Source organism: Pelodiscus sinensis, chromosome 5 (assembly GCF_052426305.1).
Source record: "Pelodiscus sinensis isolate ZL-2025 chromosome 5, ASM5242630v1, whole genome shotgun sequence".
Taxonomy (NCBI): domain Eukaryota; kingdom Metazoa; phylum Chordata; order Testudines; family Trionychidae; genus Pelodiscus; species Pelodiscus sinensis.
The window spans coordinates 63487710-63504074 of record NC_143056.1 but is presented as its reverse complement, the minus strand read 5'-3'; the positions used below and the strand labels follow the sequence as shown (position 1 = coordinate 63504074).

General features: G+C 43.7%; 1 protein-coding gene across 11 annotated transcripts in view; it reads left to right on the top strand.

The window, feature by feature from the left end:
- EXD1 (exonuclease 3'-5' domain containing 1) overlaps positions 1–11794 on the top strand; it is a 34594-nt gene extending 22800 nt beyond the window's left edge. For 8 of the 11 annotated variants that reach the window (XM_075927130.2, XM_075927129.2, XM_075927128.2 and 5 more), the window contains 2 exons: positions 122–313; positions 9844–11794. In XM_075927130.2, coding sequence (XP_075783245.1) covers positions 122–313; positions 9844–10617 — 966 coding nt within the window. In that variant the 3' untranslated portion in view covers positions 10618–11794. Of the gene's footprint in view, positions 1–121; positions 314–6042; positions 6136–9843 lie in introns of all 11 variants that reach the window. The other 3 variants (XM_089778484.1, XM_075927132.2, XM_075927133.2) reach the window with 3 other exon arrangements.
- The last annotated feature ends 4571 nt before the right edge of the window (positions 11795–16365 follow it).

Sequence of the window (16365 nt, the reverse complement as noted above, 5' to 3'; positions counted from 1 at the left end):
AACTGGCCCGGAGGCCAGATGCAGTTCAGCAGGGTTATGGACATGAGAAATGTAACTAAGAACAACTGTTATGTAAAGTAGATAATCATTATTCCTTTTCATTTATATTTGGGACATGCAGGAGAACCCTGATATATGGTTTGTGAGACCTCTTCCAACTTCACTGCTGAAAGTGTTGGCTCTGGAAACCACTTACCTTCTACCTCTCCGCTTGTTGCTACTGGATGAAATGATGTCTGACTTAACAAACTTGGTGGATGGATACTTAAATGCATATCGGGAGGGGCCTGAAGATCTTCTAGGGAGCACAGAGGTAGACACTATCTCACTGGATTCTCGGATTGGTTATATCACTTAGTGCCCTATCACTTTGTCTTTCTCCCACTCTTAACAAATCAGAGTTTCTGTTCATGCATAACTGCATTGTTCTATAAGCTATTCTGTGCATGTGTTGTTCAAATACATACAATCTCCCATTTACCAAAGAAATATTTATATTAAAACAATCTCTGGAATTAGTTTGAATTAATGGATACTAGTTTTCAACCTTGCTTCCAGAGATTCAGTATATGAAGGAGCGGTGAGGAATCCTGTGGCACCTTATAGACTAACTGAAGTGTGGTTGATAGAATTCCACTCCATATGGCTAAATGCAGTGCCTTGCATGGTGTCAAGTATCAGAGGGGTAGCCGTGTTAGTCTATAAGGTGCCACAGGACTCCTCGCCGCTTTTGCAGATTCAGACTAACACAGCTGCCCCTCTGATACTTGAGTATATGAAGGGTATGTCTGGAATTGGACTCACTGGAGAACTCAGTTGATTGAATTAGAGGCCTTCTCTATCTCATCCTCTTGCATTGAGACAAGATTGTCACTGGATCACACCTTCCCTGAATTTGAGGCTTGGAACACTTACTATGGAGTTAATGAAATTAGCTTTTACCATTGGAAATGAGGCTGGGATACATCCACAGAGGAAGATCTAAAATTACTTTTATTTTACTGCCCCATATTTAAATAGTAAACTATTGATAAGGAATAATATAGGCCACCTTTAAGAAAGAAATGTGATCTAAGCTTTTTCTAGTCAGGCCCCAATTCAACAAAGTGCAAGTTTAAATCCCATGGGATTACTCACATACTTCATTGAAATGGGGCCTATATGTAGGAGAATTTAAATCAAGATTAAGCATCCACCAGATAAAAAGCTTAAATGAGTGGTTCTGTAGTGCCTTAGTCCTAATCTACACTAGGGAATTATTTCAAAATAACAAGCAGAGCATCCTCACTATCAAGCTCGTTATTTTAAAGTAAGAGGCTGGTTATTTCAAAATAACTCCTGCTTTCTTTGGGGAATAAGTTTATTTTGAAATATTTATTTTGAGTTATCTTGAACTAACTCATTTTAAAATAATTTCTTAGTGTAGACATGCCCCTAGAGACTAACAAAAAATATAAATAGTATCATGAGCTTTCATGGGCACAACCCACTTCTTCAGATGACAAATATCCACTAGATGTCACTATTGCTTCACAAATAAAGGAGAAGATGTCATAATTGACGTGCAGAGGAAGAAAAAAGTGTCCATAGTCTTTCAGAAAAAGGCCTGCGAAGAGCTAAACTTCTAATCCATTATTTTTGAGAGAGTTTGTCTGTTTGTTCAAGAGCTCCTACAAAATAGAGCTAGGACCATCAAATTCCATATACAGCTTCCTCTTATCATAACTTAAAGCAAGGTAAGGGTTTGGTTGTGCCAAGAAAATGGGATGTGCCTGGAGTAGAATTGCTTCTCATAAAATCATACAGAATCAAAGGGGCTGGCTGGAGGCACACCCTCCCTTGGCCTGGGATAGCCACAACCCCAAGCTTCCAACTAGGGATGTTAAATTGCGGGTAATTGATTAATTGAATAGTCAATTCATTTTGCATTGACGATTTGACTAGTTGATAGGGCGTTTCTGCCTTTGAAGTGTAGAAACAGCCCTACGGCTGTTGATACACTTTAAAGGCAAAAGCACTACATGGAGCCTGGGGTCAGCTGGACTCCACGTGGCACTGCTGCTTTGAGATGCAGGGAGGAGCCTGATGCTGAGCTCCCACGGTGGCATTTCAAAGTGGCAGCAATGCGAGGAGCTCATGGTGCTGCTGCTTTGAAGTATCCCCTCCTGTTCCCCCATCCCTTGCTGCCTCTTTCTGATAGAGGCAGGAAAGGGGGGAGCGACTAATCGACAAGCTTGTCGACTATCGGATAGTCAACTAGTCTTTAACATCCCTAGTTCACACAGAAAATTGATATTTGCTACAATTTATTTTGGATGATTTACTGGAATGAATTAACTCGCATGGATGTGGGGAAAATTCCAACAGCACCATCATTGCCTGCTTGCCCTGATTGTGGGGAGAGCTCGTCTTCCCTGAAGGCTTTGGGACAGAGCAGCCTCGGCCCTGGCCGCCGGAGCAGCTGCCTGCTGCTCGCCATGCAGCTCCTCTGGTCCTGGTTGCCACATGGCTCCTCTAGTTCTGGCCACTGGAGTGGCCATCTGCCACACAGCTCCTCTGGCCCCAGCCCCAAAATCGCTGTTAACTGGCAGCCAGCAGTCTGCAGCCCGGTGGTTGGGAAACCCCTGTTTTGGACCATTATATATAGTGAAGCAAAAAGAGCATAAATTTTTTTTCCCCCACCACCTAAGAAAAAAAGTTAGTAGGTTACTTTAATGGAATACCAATACTAAGAATGAGTCAAATCCTTGGTATTAATGTGTTGATGTTACAGGATTTTAGACAGGGAATTAATCTAAAAATAACTTTTTAATTAATGTTAAAATCTAAATAGTTCTCTCTAATGACCTAATTTTCTTTTCATTATCTGTTTCCTTATTTAAAAAAACCTCTCTGCTTAGATAGCGAAAATAGTTGGTATTAATTCCGTTTTTAGTCATTTCATAGTCATCACTTTCAGCTACACTTGCACTAAAGCCTGCTAACCTCAGTGTGTGGGAGGAACAACCAGATTTTCAGTAGCTTGTGGCCTTCTGTTAAACACAAAGTTGCACTGGTTTAAGTAAAATGTGTGTTAAAAACTGATTTATTTTAATCTGTGCAAAACCACCATGTAGACACTCTTGAATTGAATTAAATGTGGTTCCTCAACTAAATAAACTAAACCAATTAAAATCATCTGTGATGATGTCCTTCCCCTTTTAATGTTTGAGCACACTCCCCAGTATGAAGCCTCAATTTCCTGCTGTTTTCAGTTTTGCAGCCTAAATAATAGAGGGACTATGGTAACACCTACATTTCTAATACAACCCCTTTCTTTGCTGGGTTCAAAAATCACATTTGGAGATGCAGGATTTCTAGCCTACAAATGTCTACTGCTGTTTTTGCCTGAAGAAGGAACATTAAGCAAATACCGTGAAAAAGGGGAGAAGTTCATTTAGAGGCTCAAGGTGGCAGACTGCTGTTTTTGCTGTTAGGACAGTGTGAACCACCTAGCTAGAGAGGGGAAATTAGCATTTTAAAAGCAGAAAAAAGGAACTCCTGCAAAGGAAGCGAGGGGAAAGCAAGCAGCCATTGACCACATACAAGTAGCAGGCAAGCAGCTTAGCCTAAAGAGGGAGCCCAAGAACAGACAAAGGAAGAATGCTGCAGGGTGCAGATAAGGCACTAACAAAGAGTTTTACTTTAGAACAGAAGGTATTCAGGAGAATGAAGGCCAAAAGGAGAGCAAAGAAATGGCAACTTTGATGGGTATTGCTGGTGAATTTGGTGACAACATCATTCATGATTTGCAGTTATCTCAAACATTTGTAACCTGCAGCGTCTTTCTAAATGGATGAGTTTCAATCTTGCTGACACTAATGGGTCTGAAAGCATATGGACAGCTGTGTGACCTGTTGTGTCCAACTGTGCTCAGAACAGCTACATCCACATCATTTATCTTCTACCTTACCTCTGATGGAACCAATAATGTTCTGCTATCATTGAAGTAGAGAGTTGGTAACATACATTGTTGTTGCTCTAAAGAAGTTGCTCAAGCATCAACAGTTTGGAATAAACATTAGATGATGCCCTGATTGTTACTGAGTGTATCAGTGCTTACATTCAAGAAGGCTGTTGAAGTATCAGTTGCAATAGAAACTGCAGTGAAGTAGTCTCTGGAATTTAGTGTGAACCAAGAAATTCATGTCCTGAATCCATGATACAAAAAAGCCATGGCATTTCTATAAGGCATTTCCATGTAGCCATTGTGCACAAACTGTGCACACTGACAAAGGGTATGTCTACACTACAGCATTATTTTGAAATATCTTATTTCGAAATAGTTAATATGAAATATGTTATTTCGAAATAACGCGTCTACACACACAATGCATTTTGAAATAGCGTTTTGCTATTTCAAAATAGCGCGTCCATACTGAGAGGACACTGAATAGCATTTAAGGCCAGCCGGAACCAGGACCGGCAGGGCATCAGGTCAGGAGTTACTTTGTGTGGCTGCTGCCTGAGACTGTCTGAGGCCTGTGCTTAAAGGGATCCTCCCCGGACAGCCGGTCTCAGTTTTTCCTGCTTGCTTGCCTATCTTGATGAGGGACAGCAAAGCATTTTGTCTGTGTGCTTTGGTTGCCCTCACTCGGGACACCACATTACTCTGCAACATGGAGCCGGAGCCGCCCCTGGGCACTCTGGTGCTTCTCTTGGACGCATTGCTGAGAGCCTGGCTGCACTTTCTGCACGATGCCATTCGGGAGGTCCATCGGGGGGCTGTCAGTATCCAGGAGGCCCTGCAGGAGAGCTTCCACCCTGAAGAGCACTAAGAGCCTCCCTAGTCTGCCCCACTGGGGGCTTGTGCCTCATTCCTTCCTCACATCCTTCCACTTACCCCTCCCTAACTCCCATTCCTCATGTAAAATAAAATACATGTATTTTCATGAACACACACTCTCTTTATTTAACAAAACGGGGGGGGATGAAACTCTGTTGAGACTGGGGAAAGGAGGTGGGAGAGAGGAGAGGGGAGGGGGAAGCAAGCGAAAGAAAGGAGAGGGGAAGCTCAGGGTTGGGGGGGGTCTCGCTGAACCAACATGATTTTCATGCAAACCTGCTCCTGGGTTTGCATGTGGCCTTTGGTGGTCAGCCTGGCAGCTATCCTGCCATAGACAGCCACGTTCCTCTGTCTAGTGCAGAGATAATGGACGTTGGGGGGCATCCCCCCAAATCTGAGTGATGGCCATGATCTCCACCCTGGACCAGGAAGGTGCCCGCCTTCTCTGGGCCCTGGCAGGCTCCTGGGAGCTGACAAACTGCTCCTGGGGAGCAGTGGAGGGCTGGCTGCCAGTGGCTTGCTGGCTCATGTTTTGGACCACTGGGTCAGGGGCAGTGACTCCTGGCTCTGGGCTGGCAGGCTTGGAGCTGGCACAGGCACTGTGGCCAGATTTAACCCCTTTAAGGGCTCCGGGGAGGGAGAGGAGTGTTCTTGGTTGAGGCTGGAGTGGTCACCAGAGCACCCTGGGAAGGCTGGAGGCCCCCTAGTCTACACAGCACTTATTTTGAAATAGCTATTTCGAATTTGGCGTTTTGTCGTGGAATGAGGTTTACCAAATTCGAAATAAGCGCTCTCTACTATTTTGAATTAACTTCAAAATAGCGGTTTGGTTGTGTAGATGCTAGTAAAGTTATTTTGAAATAACTTTGCTGTGTAGACATACCCTCAGACTGATGGCTACTCCAGTTTATTTTCAGAAAGTACCAGCAGAGAAGACATGTTGCCATGACCTGTTGCTCAGTTTAGTAATCAACGCAGAGCAGCCATCAATCCAAGATGACACTTAAGATTGAACCTAAGAAAGGATAAACTTAAACAACAAATAGTCTTTAAAGTGCTACCAGACTAACAAAACATATAGATGGTATCATGAGCTTTTGTGGGTACAACCTGAAGTGGGTTGTACCCATGAAAACTCATGATACCATCTACATGTTTTGTTAGTCTTTGAAGTGCTACCTGACTATTGGTTGTGTTTTAATTTTTTCCTCTTACAGACTAATTTGGCTATTCCTCAGAAGCTAAGAAAAGATGGAATTCGTAATGTAGAAAAAGAGGAACTTCAGTGACCATGACTGAGACCAAGCATTGTATGTATTATCAGAAGCTGGAGTCAGCAGTGGCATCTGAACCATACCCTTAATCTCCTCAGATTCTGTCCCCTTTTACTCTGCTCTACATTCTTTTGTCAAAATAATACTTAGCAGGTCCCAACAAATATGCAGTGTCCTGATATTGTCTCATTTGTAGCCAAATCCTAGCCCATACAAATTAATCACCTGAGACTCATCATTCTTTTTAGTAGGAAACTTAGTGTGGAGTTGCCACTTCAGCTCTGGAGTAAAATGTGTACCTGGAGTTGTTATAAAATGCACAAGATCTGTCTTTTTTTTTTTTTTCTGGTAAAATTAATCCAACACTGTTTTATGAAACGACATAGGCCAGCTGCAGATTTGACCAGTCTGGAGTTCATGTGTCCCCCAATAGGGCTTTCTGTTCTTGTTGTTACAATTCCTAACTTCCACATCTTATTGGCTGGGATGAAACTTTGGTATGAAATCCAGTTGATTTGTTACTGCCAGCTGTTCCTGTTGTTCCATTCAGTACTGCACTGCCATCACCACATTATCGAAGAGAGTGCAAAAACAAGCAGTGCCCCCAAATTGAAATTGTTTTCTTTTATTGAGTTGCAGAATCATGGCTTCAACTTAAGAGTCTGCAGGAGTTCACCCACAATTTTTAGTTATGTTATACAGTGTTAGCCATGTAAACAAGAGCGTGAAAATGTGGGAAGTTTTTTTTTTAAGTAGAGTGAAATAATGTGATATCCTGTCCCTTTAAATGGTTGAACACTTCTCTCCCACTGCAAAGCCTTGTTTTTTGGTTTTGGTTTTTATTTTTGACAATAAAGCCAGCCCAGCAAACAGCTGTATTTTTATCACTTTTCTGTAGGGTCTAAAGGTAACAGCAGCCACATCAGTCTGTTTAAACTGATTTCTAAATTATACCTTTTGTAATGCTGGAGGCACTTTCTGTGTCAGAATATATTACTGGAGCAAGAGAGTCTCTTTATTTACTCAGCTCTGATTCCCAGAAAGTAGTAAATAGCAAATAGTGCTTTTCCCCCATGTGTATTTGGCAACATTTTATTTGGATGCAGACCTATCACAATCTTTAGTATAGAGACACAGGAAACCATGGTAGATCACCTCTAGAATGGATTACTGCAATCTGTTTCGTACAACTACTCCTGAGAACCACTGTTCCTCTGACTACCTGTTTGCTTTTTATTGGAAGCATGCTATGCTTCTACTACATAGATTGCACTGGCTTTGAGTTTTTGTGACTTAGCCCTGAATGGTTCAGATTTTGGCTTCTCTTCTTTCTGTAGAATATCTCAGCACTAGAGTTGCTAAACACCTGTCTTCCTGATCAAACAGGACAGAGCTGGTGACAAGACATGTTCAATTAAAGGCATTTTACACTAGAGTTTACTACCATGGCCATTTTGATCCAGTAAAGCCAAGTCATTGACCTTCAAGGCAAGCAAGGTTTAGCTATTTTTCTAGGCCTTTGTGAGGGGGTGGTTAAGTGGGTGAAAACTGAAAAGAGGAGAATTATGGTCCTAAAATGCTGGATAGGTGTTAATGTGACTTTCTTTACTTGCACAACAAACGTACATATTAATGAGAGCAATGATTAGGGGATTTTACCAATATGTATATAATGGTATTAAGCCAAGACTTTGTTTCTGGGGTGCAAATGCTGGATGGGGAGGGATAAACAACAAAATCAAACCCTTGTTTCATTGGCATTTAAACAACCAAAATATATAGTGGGCATTTTAAAGGTTGTTCTTACAAAACATCTTTTTATCATGAAACCTAATATTTGAAGTCAGTCTGATTTGACATATCCCTTTCAAAGGGGACAGGATTTTTAATATTTATTTTGCAGCTTTTGCCTCTTTATGATGTATAAGGATGGCCTGAAACTGCTTGCTTCATGTTACAAGTATTGGGGATGGCCTTCAAAGTTTTAGTTGAAGGACCTACTTGATTTCTCTGAGCATGGTAGTGAGGTTATTACACCTTAATTGAAATAGTGGAGGTGTGAATCTTTAGCATAAAATATATTTTGAGACAATCTAGCCGTTAATCAACACCATACACACTTATTGTAATAAATGGTGTACGAAGTATACCTTGAGGGGGTATCATCTGAAAACTCATAATTTGCTGGTTAGTGTTGTTCTGATAAAAACGTGTGGCAAAATTGTTTGTGATGTTCTAAGACTTCTCTGTATGATAATACATTTCAAATTACAATAGAAGTTGGCAAACGGGTCTGTCTCCAATTCAGGAATGTGTGCTCCACTTAACGTGCATGTAAGTAGTAAATAGTCATCAAGCAGGAAAGATAGACAAACTTCAAATAGGTGAGGAAAAGGAGCAGAAAACACCACCTCCATAAGACTTATTTCCAGAATCTCCTTGCAATTTTTTTTACAAGACGGTGACTGACAATGTAAAAAGGAGAGTCAAACGTTCCAAAGCACCCCCCTCTCTCTGTCAATCAGTTAATGTTCCAGAGATGACAAAGAAGCCTCTATTGAACTGGAAAAGGGGTTCTGGCCTAAGCTGTTTGATCACTAAGACTGCTGAGAGCAAGTGGTAAAAGAAACTTAACTTGAATTAACATTGTTCAAGTTGCATTTTATTTTTGTCTTGTGAGTATTTCTGACCTTTAATTCTTCATTACTTGCAATTTTTTTTGTTGGTTCTACTCCAAGGTGTTTAAATTGAAGTGTCTAGGAAACTCCATTTGGGGAAATGTATTGGCACCGTGTATATTTCTGTTTAAGAAATATGGACTTTGTGAATTTGTACTGCTTAGGAGAGGGCTGGGCAATACAAGACATACATCTCTGGGGGAAAATCTGAGACTGGGAGCCTCTTGGGAACAACTTGCCGTATATAACCAAGACCTGTAAGAGCAAAGGTGTTGCTAACTGGCTGCAACACATACAGGTATAGCTGGGAACAACTTGCTTGCTAAGCTGTTTTCATTTGTGAGTGGTCCATAATGGAGACTATAGCAGCAAAGTATTGTAAAGGGCAACATATGTCAGAGGGCACGAATGGCCAACTCGTTAGTCTAGATCATATCCTGGGTATATCGCAACATTGAAATGGTATTTAAAAGCCCAATAGATTTTAAATGGTTTTCCCTCCTAGTTTGCTTTTTTTGGGGGGGAGGGTGAGTTTGAGGGTATTTCTCTTCCTTTCAGTGTCTCTCTATTCTTGTGATGTGATCACTTCCTTAATTCTTCAGTTCACAGGAGGGAATTTTACCAACAATATTAAATGACATGATGATAAAACCCAATAGCCAATGGAGCATTGACCAGAAGAGGCCACATCATTAGCACTGCTGAACTAGTATCGAGTGGAAACTTTTTTAACTATTGATTCCTAGTACAGAAAACCTTTTGGGCAGACCAATCTAAATTTCTAGTGTAAAAATGAGCATACTTTAAAAAAAAAAAAACCACCACCCCTTTTAGTTCTTTATTCACCATAAAGAAGCAAAAAATGGAACAAGCCCCCTATTTCTTCTGTTGTAGGTTTCCTTTAAGAAGAAAGTTTAAAATCTTTTGTGCTTAGTTTCTCCTGAAGATAGGAATTACTTTAAATTTGGAAGGTACTATAATAAACAAGTAATTATTCTGTTGGGCTGTGACCTGTACCTGTGAACAGGGATCTCTCATGTTCTGCCTGTTTTTTCTTTTAAATCAGACTTCTTGTATGGAGCTGCCAGAGGAGCTGCGTCAGATGGGAGATTTCCAAAAATGGCGAAGAGAGAAAGCAGTACAAATGTACAAGGTAAATGAGGAGGGTCTTCTGATCAGACCACCAGTGGAATCCACAAGAAGGAAGGCAGCAGAAGTGGGAGAAAAACAAGGAGAGAATGGTATTTGGCTTTCTTCTAATGGAGCTGCATTACACAAGACATCCTTCCATCCCCAGGATCCACTTCATCAAAATTATGATGAGCAAAAGCAAGAGGTAGATCACTGGGGAAAAAAGTCTAGAATTGTCTGTAAAACTCCATCCTTGGAAATGGAGGCAGAAGCTAGAGACTTGGACAGCTGGAATTCTGTATCGGAGCACAATCAAAAAATGAGGAAGGAAGTCTCTCCAATGCAGAGACCTCACACACAGGCTGCTCAATCTTTACAAGAAAGGATAAGTCTGTTGTTGACTGGAAACAAGGATGAAGACTTATTTTCTGCAAAGCAAAGCACCATTGCATCTGCCTCCTCTCTTCCAAAAATGAGCAATTTACATCTAGATTCATTTCAGGTGCCACGACAGCCATCTCCTTCTGTACTGCCTCATTGCTCGGTCCTAGAATCTGTTGGTTTGCAGCAGCACCCACTGAAGATGAGAGAGAACTACTTTTCACATTTCTCAGTAAGGCCAGAAAAGGAAGGGAGTTCAGCGGTTCACTTTGCCTTCCCTTCAGGTTTCAGCTGTCGAATGCCAGCACCAAGCCCTGCAAGAAAATAGCAGTTATTTTCGTTTACCCTTTCAAAAAAAGGAAAAGTAATTGTCTCCACTATCCTGTCACTGCAAGTGTCTTTAAGAATTTATAGGTATTGGAGAAAAGTATTTCCATTCCTTTGTTCCCCACTTGTTGAAATAGTTCTACAGAACTCTTACCCAGTTCTAGACAGGTCCCTATTGTGTATATATATCTTGCAGGTATAGGTTATATCCAGTCCCTGAATGAAATAAGCCATACCAGGAAAATCACTCTTGTGGCAATGTAACTGCATCTTTCCTAGGTCTTTTGCTGGTCTAAAAAAATCACTCCTCTAAATGATAATATATCTGCAAAAGTTTCTAGTGTAAACTTGGCCTAAGTGTGACAACACTGAGATAGTACCATCATTTTCACAAACTGCCTACGTCTAAGTAACTGAGCTGCAGAGAATGGGATTATTAAAGATTGTCCATGATTTGGTAAAGACATATATTTAAGTATTGCGTTGTCAGTGCTCCTGATGTTTTGGAAGAGTAAATCATTTCATTCTGTTGGTGGTGGTAGGGAAAAATGGGGAGGATGTGTTGTCAAATTTTATGGCTAGCTGTATCCAGTAAACTTTCATTGAGCACTAACAGTGTATGTAACAGAGGAGGTGTGATGCTCTGTCCCAAGGAGATTACACTCTTGTGGTTCTTTCCTTCTTACACTGCAGTTACACTAATGAAATGTGAGGGTATTTTACTATCACATAGAATCCAGGGTTTGTGCTTTTGAATGTACACATATATTTGATTATTTGTGTTGATTGGGACACACATTGTTGAGCCATTGATGACCATTTGTCAGCCTGTGAGATTATATATGCATTTTTGAAGTAGTATTGCCAGGGAAAACAAATTCCATTTTTTTTACAAGCAATACTAAACTAGCAGTTTCCAAATAGGACTTTCTTTTGGGACTGGCTTATTTTTTCTCCCCCCTCTCCCTCCACCCATTGTTGGGCGGAAGGTGTTTCAGAGGTGGATCACGGGAACATGCTCCCAATACCAGTACATTTTGGGGCTAAGGAGTGACCAGGTTCTACAAGTTCTCTAAAACATTTACAGTGTTCTGTATTTAAGAAATAAAAACAGGTTCTATTGTCATAGTTTAAACAGAAAAATAAAAGTTGCTTGAAAAAAAGCATCTCTTTTTTTAAAGTTTTTAAACTAACACAGACTCTGAAAACCAGATATTACAGAATTAACGTGAACACCCACCTAACCTTAACTCTCACCTCTGGAGTTGGCATTGGGAATAATCACTATATACTCTAGCTATGTTCACTGTATTAGAAGTTGCTGTATTGAATACAGGCAGTCCCCGAGTTACGCGGATCCGACTTATGTCGGATCCGCAGTTACGAACGGGGCTTTTCTCACCCCGGAGGACGGGAGTGGCGGGACGCCCAGATGAGCCGCGGTCCCGCCGCCTGCGTCCTCCGGGGCGAGAAAAGCTGCTCCCCGTCTCCCTGGTCTGCTGGTCACAGCAGGGAGATGGGGAGCAAAGCCTCGGAGGCCACCCGCAGCGGGACAGCCGCAGCGCTCCTGGGCTGTCCCGGTGCGGGCGTCCTCCGCGGCTTTGCTCCGTGTCTCCCTGCTCTGACCAGCAGACCACGGAGACGGGGAGCAAAGCCTCAGAGGCCGCCCGCAGCGGGACAGCCGCGGTGCGCCTGGGCTGTCCCGCTGCAGGCGGCCTCCAAGGCTTTGCTCCCCGTCTCTCTGGTCTGCTGGTCAGAGCAGGGAGATGCGGAGCAAAGCCGCAGAGGCCGCCCGCAGCGGGACAGCCGCGGTGCGCCTGGGCTGTCCTGCTGCGGGCGTCCTCTGCGGCTTTGCTCCGCGTCTCCCTGGTCTGACCAGCAGACCAGAGAGACGGGGAGCAAAGCCTCGGAGGACACCAGCAGCGGGACAGCCGCGGCGCATCTGGGCTGTCCCGCTGCAGGCGTTCTCCGCGGCTTTGCTCTGCGACTTCCTGGTCTGCTGGGGGGGGGAGCTCAGCTAGTGCCCTCTTGCCCCCCCCCCCCCCAGCAGACCAGGCTTTTCTGCCCAGGACGCCTGGGGCAGAGCAGCTGGGGTGCTGCTGGGTTGCTCCAGTAGCACTGAGGAGCGGCGCTACTGGAGCAACCCAGCAGCACCCCAGCTGCTCTGCCCCAGGCGTCCTGATTTAGCCGCTGCTGAAACTGACCAGCGGCTGACTACAGGAAGCCTGAGGCAGAGTTGCTCTGCCCCCGGCTTCCTGGAATCAGCTGCTGATCAGTTTCAGCAGCAGCTGACTTGGGGATGCCTGGGGTTCTTAAGTTGAATCTGTATGTAAGTCAGAACTGGCATCCAGATTCAGCCACTGTTGAAACTGATCAGTTTCAGCAGTGGCTCAATCTGGACGCCAGTTCCGACTTACATACAGATTCAACTTAAGAACAAACCTACAGTCCCTGTCTTGTACGTAACCCGGGGACTGCCTGTAATGGAGGGATGAACTGTGAGTATGAGATGAGGCAATCCTGGGGGGTGGGTCCTGCTTGTGAGGGGAGGTGTTTCTGGAATGCTCTGCATAAACCTTGCCCTATGTCTGTGATGAAAGGAAAGAGGTGCATATAGTCCCCTGCAGGCTGAGCTTAGTACCTTTAAAATAACAATTATTCAAGCACATAATATATTGCATAACAATAGCAGTGAAGCTTCACCAGCATAGGCTCTACAGCCCTGTCTGAGACCTTGGATCTGTACCTGACTTGATAGCTTATGCTCCTACTCCCTGCTACCACGGCTCTGCTGCCATTGATATTTGAGCTTACTAAATCAAAACTGGCTTGGGTAAAGACTTCCTGAATACCAATTCACACAGGATGCAGGGAGAGAAATTAGAGCTTTACAGATTGCAGATATAAGCCCCTCCCCAGTTTTCTCCTAACGCGGGGAGGTGGAACATCCTCCAGCTCCAGGCTAATATGAAATGAGAGGGATATGGTCTCAGACTGCCTCCAAAGGGGCAGGCCTCAAGCCCTTTGCTTGCTCGCTTGTGGGACTGGAAGTAAGGCTGGATTCCTCAAAGGGACACTGATGAATCAGTGCTGTAACTAAGGTGTAATACCCCCTGAGGTGGAAAAGTAGGCACTTGTGAGTGATTGCTCGGCCTAACTTCACAGACCACATGTAGCTTAATATCTTTCAGAAAATGGAGCCTATGCTAACTAAATTAGCTGTACAAATTAGCACTGCCAAATTTCCCATAGAGAAAAATAATTGTTGATATTGGCAGATTGAACCACAGGCATATTAGTACTTTCTCAGATTTCTGCTAACAGTAGGATTCAGAAATAAACTTAAACAACAAATAGTTAAAGACTAACAAAACATGTAGATGGTATCATGAGCTTTCGTAGGCTCTGCCCACTTCTTCAGATGAACAGAGTGTTGGAGATCCAGAACTAAAATAAATTGGGAAGGGAGGGGGAGAAGAAGGGGAAAAAAGGGGAAAGGGGGGAAACAAGAAGAGGTAGTGGGTATAAAAATATCAAGGGGAAAGCTGAGCTAGAATGTAACAGGAAAAATAGTCATAAGCACCTAAAGACTGGATAGTCAAAAGAGGCAGATAAGAACCATTAGTAGGCAATAGAAAAGAAGAGTACTAACAACAGATACTATACCAGTAGTCTCCAACCTTTGCAAGCACTTAAGGGCGATCCAGGACGTATCTCAAACCAAATACCCTTGCCCTGCCTCCTTTATGCCCCTTCCCTGAGGCCCCACCCCTGCTCACTCTGTCCTGCCTTCCTCCATCGTTCCTCCTTTTCTCCAGGCAGGGGCAGAGGGTTAGGGCACGGGCTCTTGTCGTGGGCTAAGGGATTTGGAACAGGAGAGGGGCTCTAAGTGAAGCCTGGGGTAGGGGGGACTTGGGGTGCAGGAGGGGATTCATGACTTGGGTGGGGGTTCAGAGCTGGCTCCAGCTGGACACTGCTCACCTCAGGTGGCGATGGGGCAGTGGGGCTAAGGCAGGCTCATCCCTGCCCTGGCCCTGCACCACTACCAAAAGCAACCAGCAAACTCTGTCCCCCCCCATCCCAAGCGCTGCTGTGCCCCCCCCCTCCATTCTGACATCAGTGCTCCCTCTTCTCCCTTCCCTGTTCTGCACAGCAAGCTCCTGGGAGGGCAACTCCAAGGCAAAGGGCAGGAGGTGTGCAGCAATGGGAGGAGGGGCAGCTGAAGTGCCAGCACTTGATAGCTTCTTGGCCAAGCCAGTTAGGATCATGTCAGGGGCTCCAAGATCTACCAGTAGATCCCAAGCTTACAGACAAAAAATCATTGGCACCTTCATTGTTTGGTAGATTGGAGGGAGGGATAGCTCAGTGGTTTGAGCATTGGCCTGCTAAACCCAGGGTTGTGAGTTCAATCCTTGTGGAGACCATTTGGGGCAAAAGTTTGTCAGGGATGGTACTTGGTCCTGCTGTGAAGGCAGGGGGCTGGACTCAATGACCTTTAAAGTCCCTTTCAGTTCTAGGGGATAGGCAATCTCCATTAATTTATAATTTAATTTAAGATAATGTCCCAGCCATCTGGTATCTTTTTTAATCCATTAGCATGAGTATCAAACTTGGGAATGAGTTGTAGTTCCAGTCCTTCCCTGTGTAATTTGGCTTATGGAATTGGTCTGTAACAAAACAGCGACTTGAAGATCTGTTAATGAGTGCCCAGGTAGATTGAATTGTTCCCCAACAGGTTTTTGTATGTTCTTTTATGGAAATCTGATTTATGTCCATTAATTCTTTCCTGTTGTGACTGTCCAGTTTGTCCAATATATATTGCAGTGGGGCATTGCTGGCATTTGATGGCATAGATTACATTCCTGGATGAGCAATTGAATGAACCTCTGATTTAGTGGCTTATGTGGTTGGCTCTAGTAATGAATTAACTTGTATAGATATGTGGGCAGAATTCTCCAGGTGGATATTTCAGTTTTAGGAATGCTTTATATAAATCCTGTCGGCCAGGGGTGGCCAACCCGTGGCTCACGAGTCGCATGCAGCTCTTCAAAGAAAAAATTGTGGCACCCGCACCCACGGCTCTGAAAGGGGCAGTGTGTTTCTGTCTGCACAGGATGCTAGTGCAGACTTCAAAATGGTCACCTTAAAAGGGCAATGCCTGCTCTGCTGTTAAAAGGGCTACAGCTGGGCCCTCCCCTCCCCCCCCCCCCCTTTTCTATAGTTCGACCAAATGCGGTGGCTGGGGCTTTTTTTTTTTTTTTTTGGCTCTTTGCACTGTATCCACCACTATTTTGGCTCTTCATCTGTAACGGGTTGGCCACCCCTGCGGTAGGTGTTTGTCTCTGTCTGTGGGATTGGAGCAAATCTGGTTGTATCTTAGGGCTTGGCTGTGTACAATAGATAGAGAAATGTGTCTGGAATGGAAGCTGGAGGCATGAAGGTAAGTGTAGCAGTTGGAGGGTTTCCAGTATAAGGTGGGGGAAATTTGTTCATTATTTAATTGTACTGTAGTGTCCAGGAAGTGGATTTCCTGTGCAGATTAGTCCAGGCTGAGGTTGATAGTAGGGTGGAAGTTGTTGAAATCCTTGAGAAATTCTTCAAGTCTCTCTTCCGTGTCATCTATGTAATGTAAGTAAAGTATGGGTGTTGGGGGCAGGAGCTGAGGAAATGTTGTTCAAGGTCAGCCATAAAGATGTTGGCATATTGTGGTGTCATGCAGGTGCCCATGGCTGTGCCACTGACTTGAAGA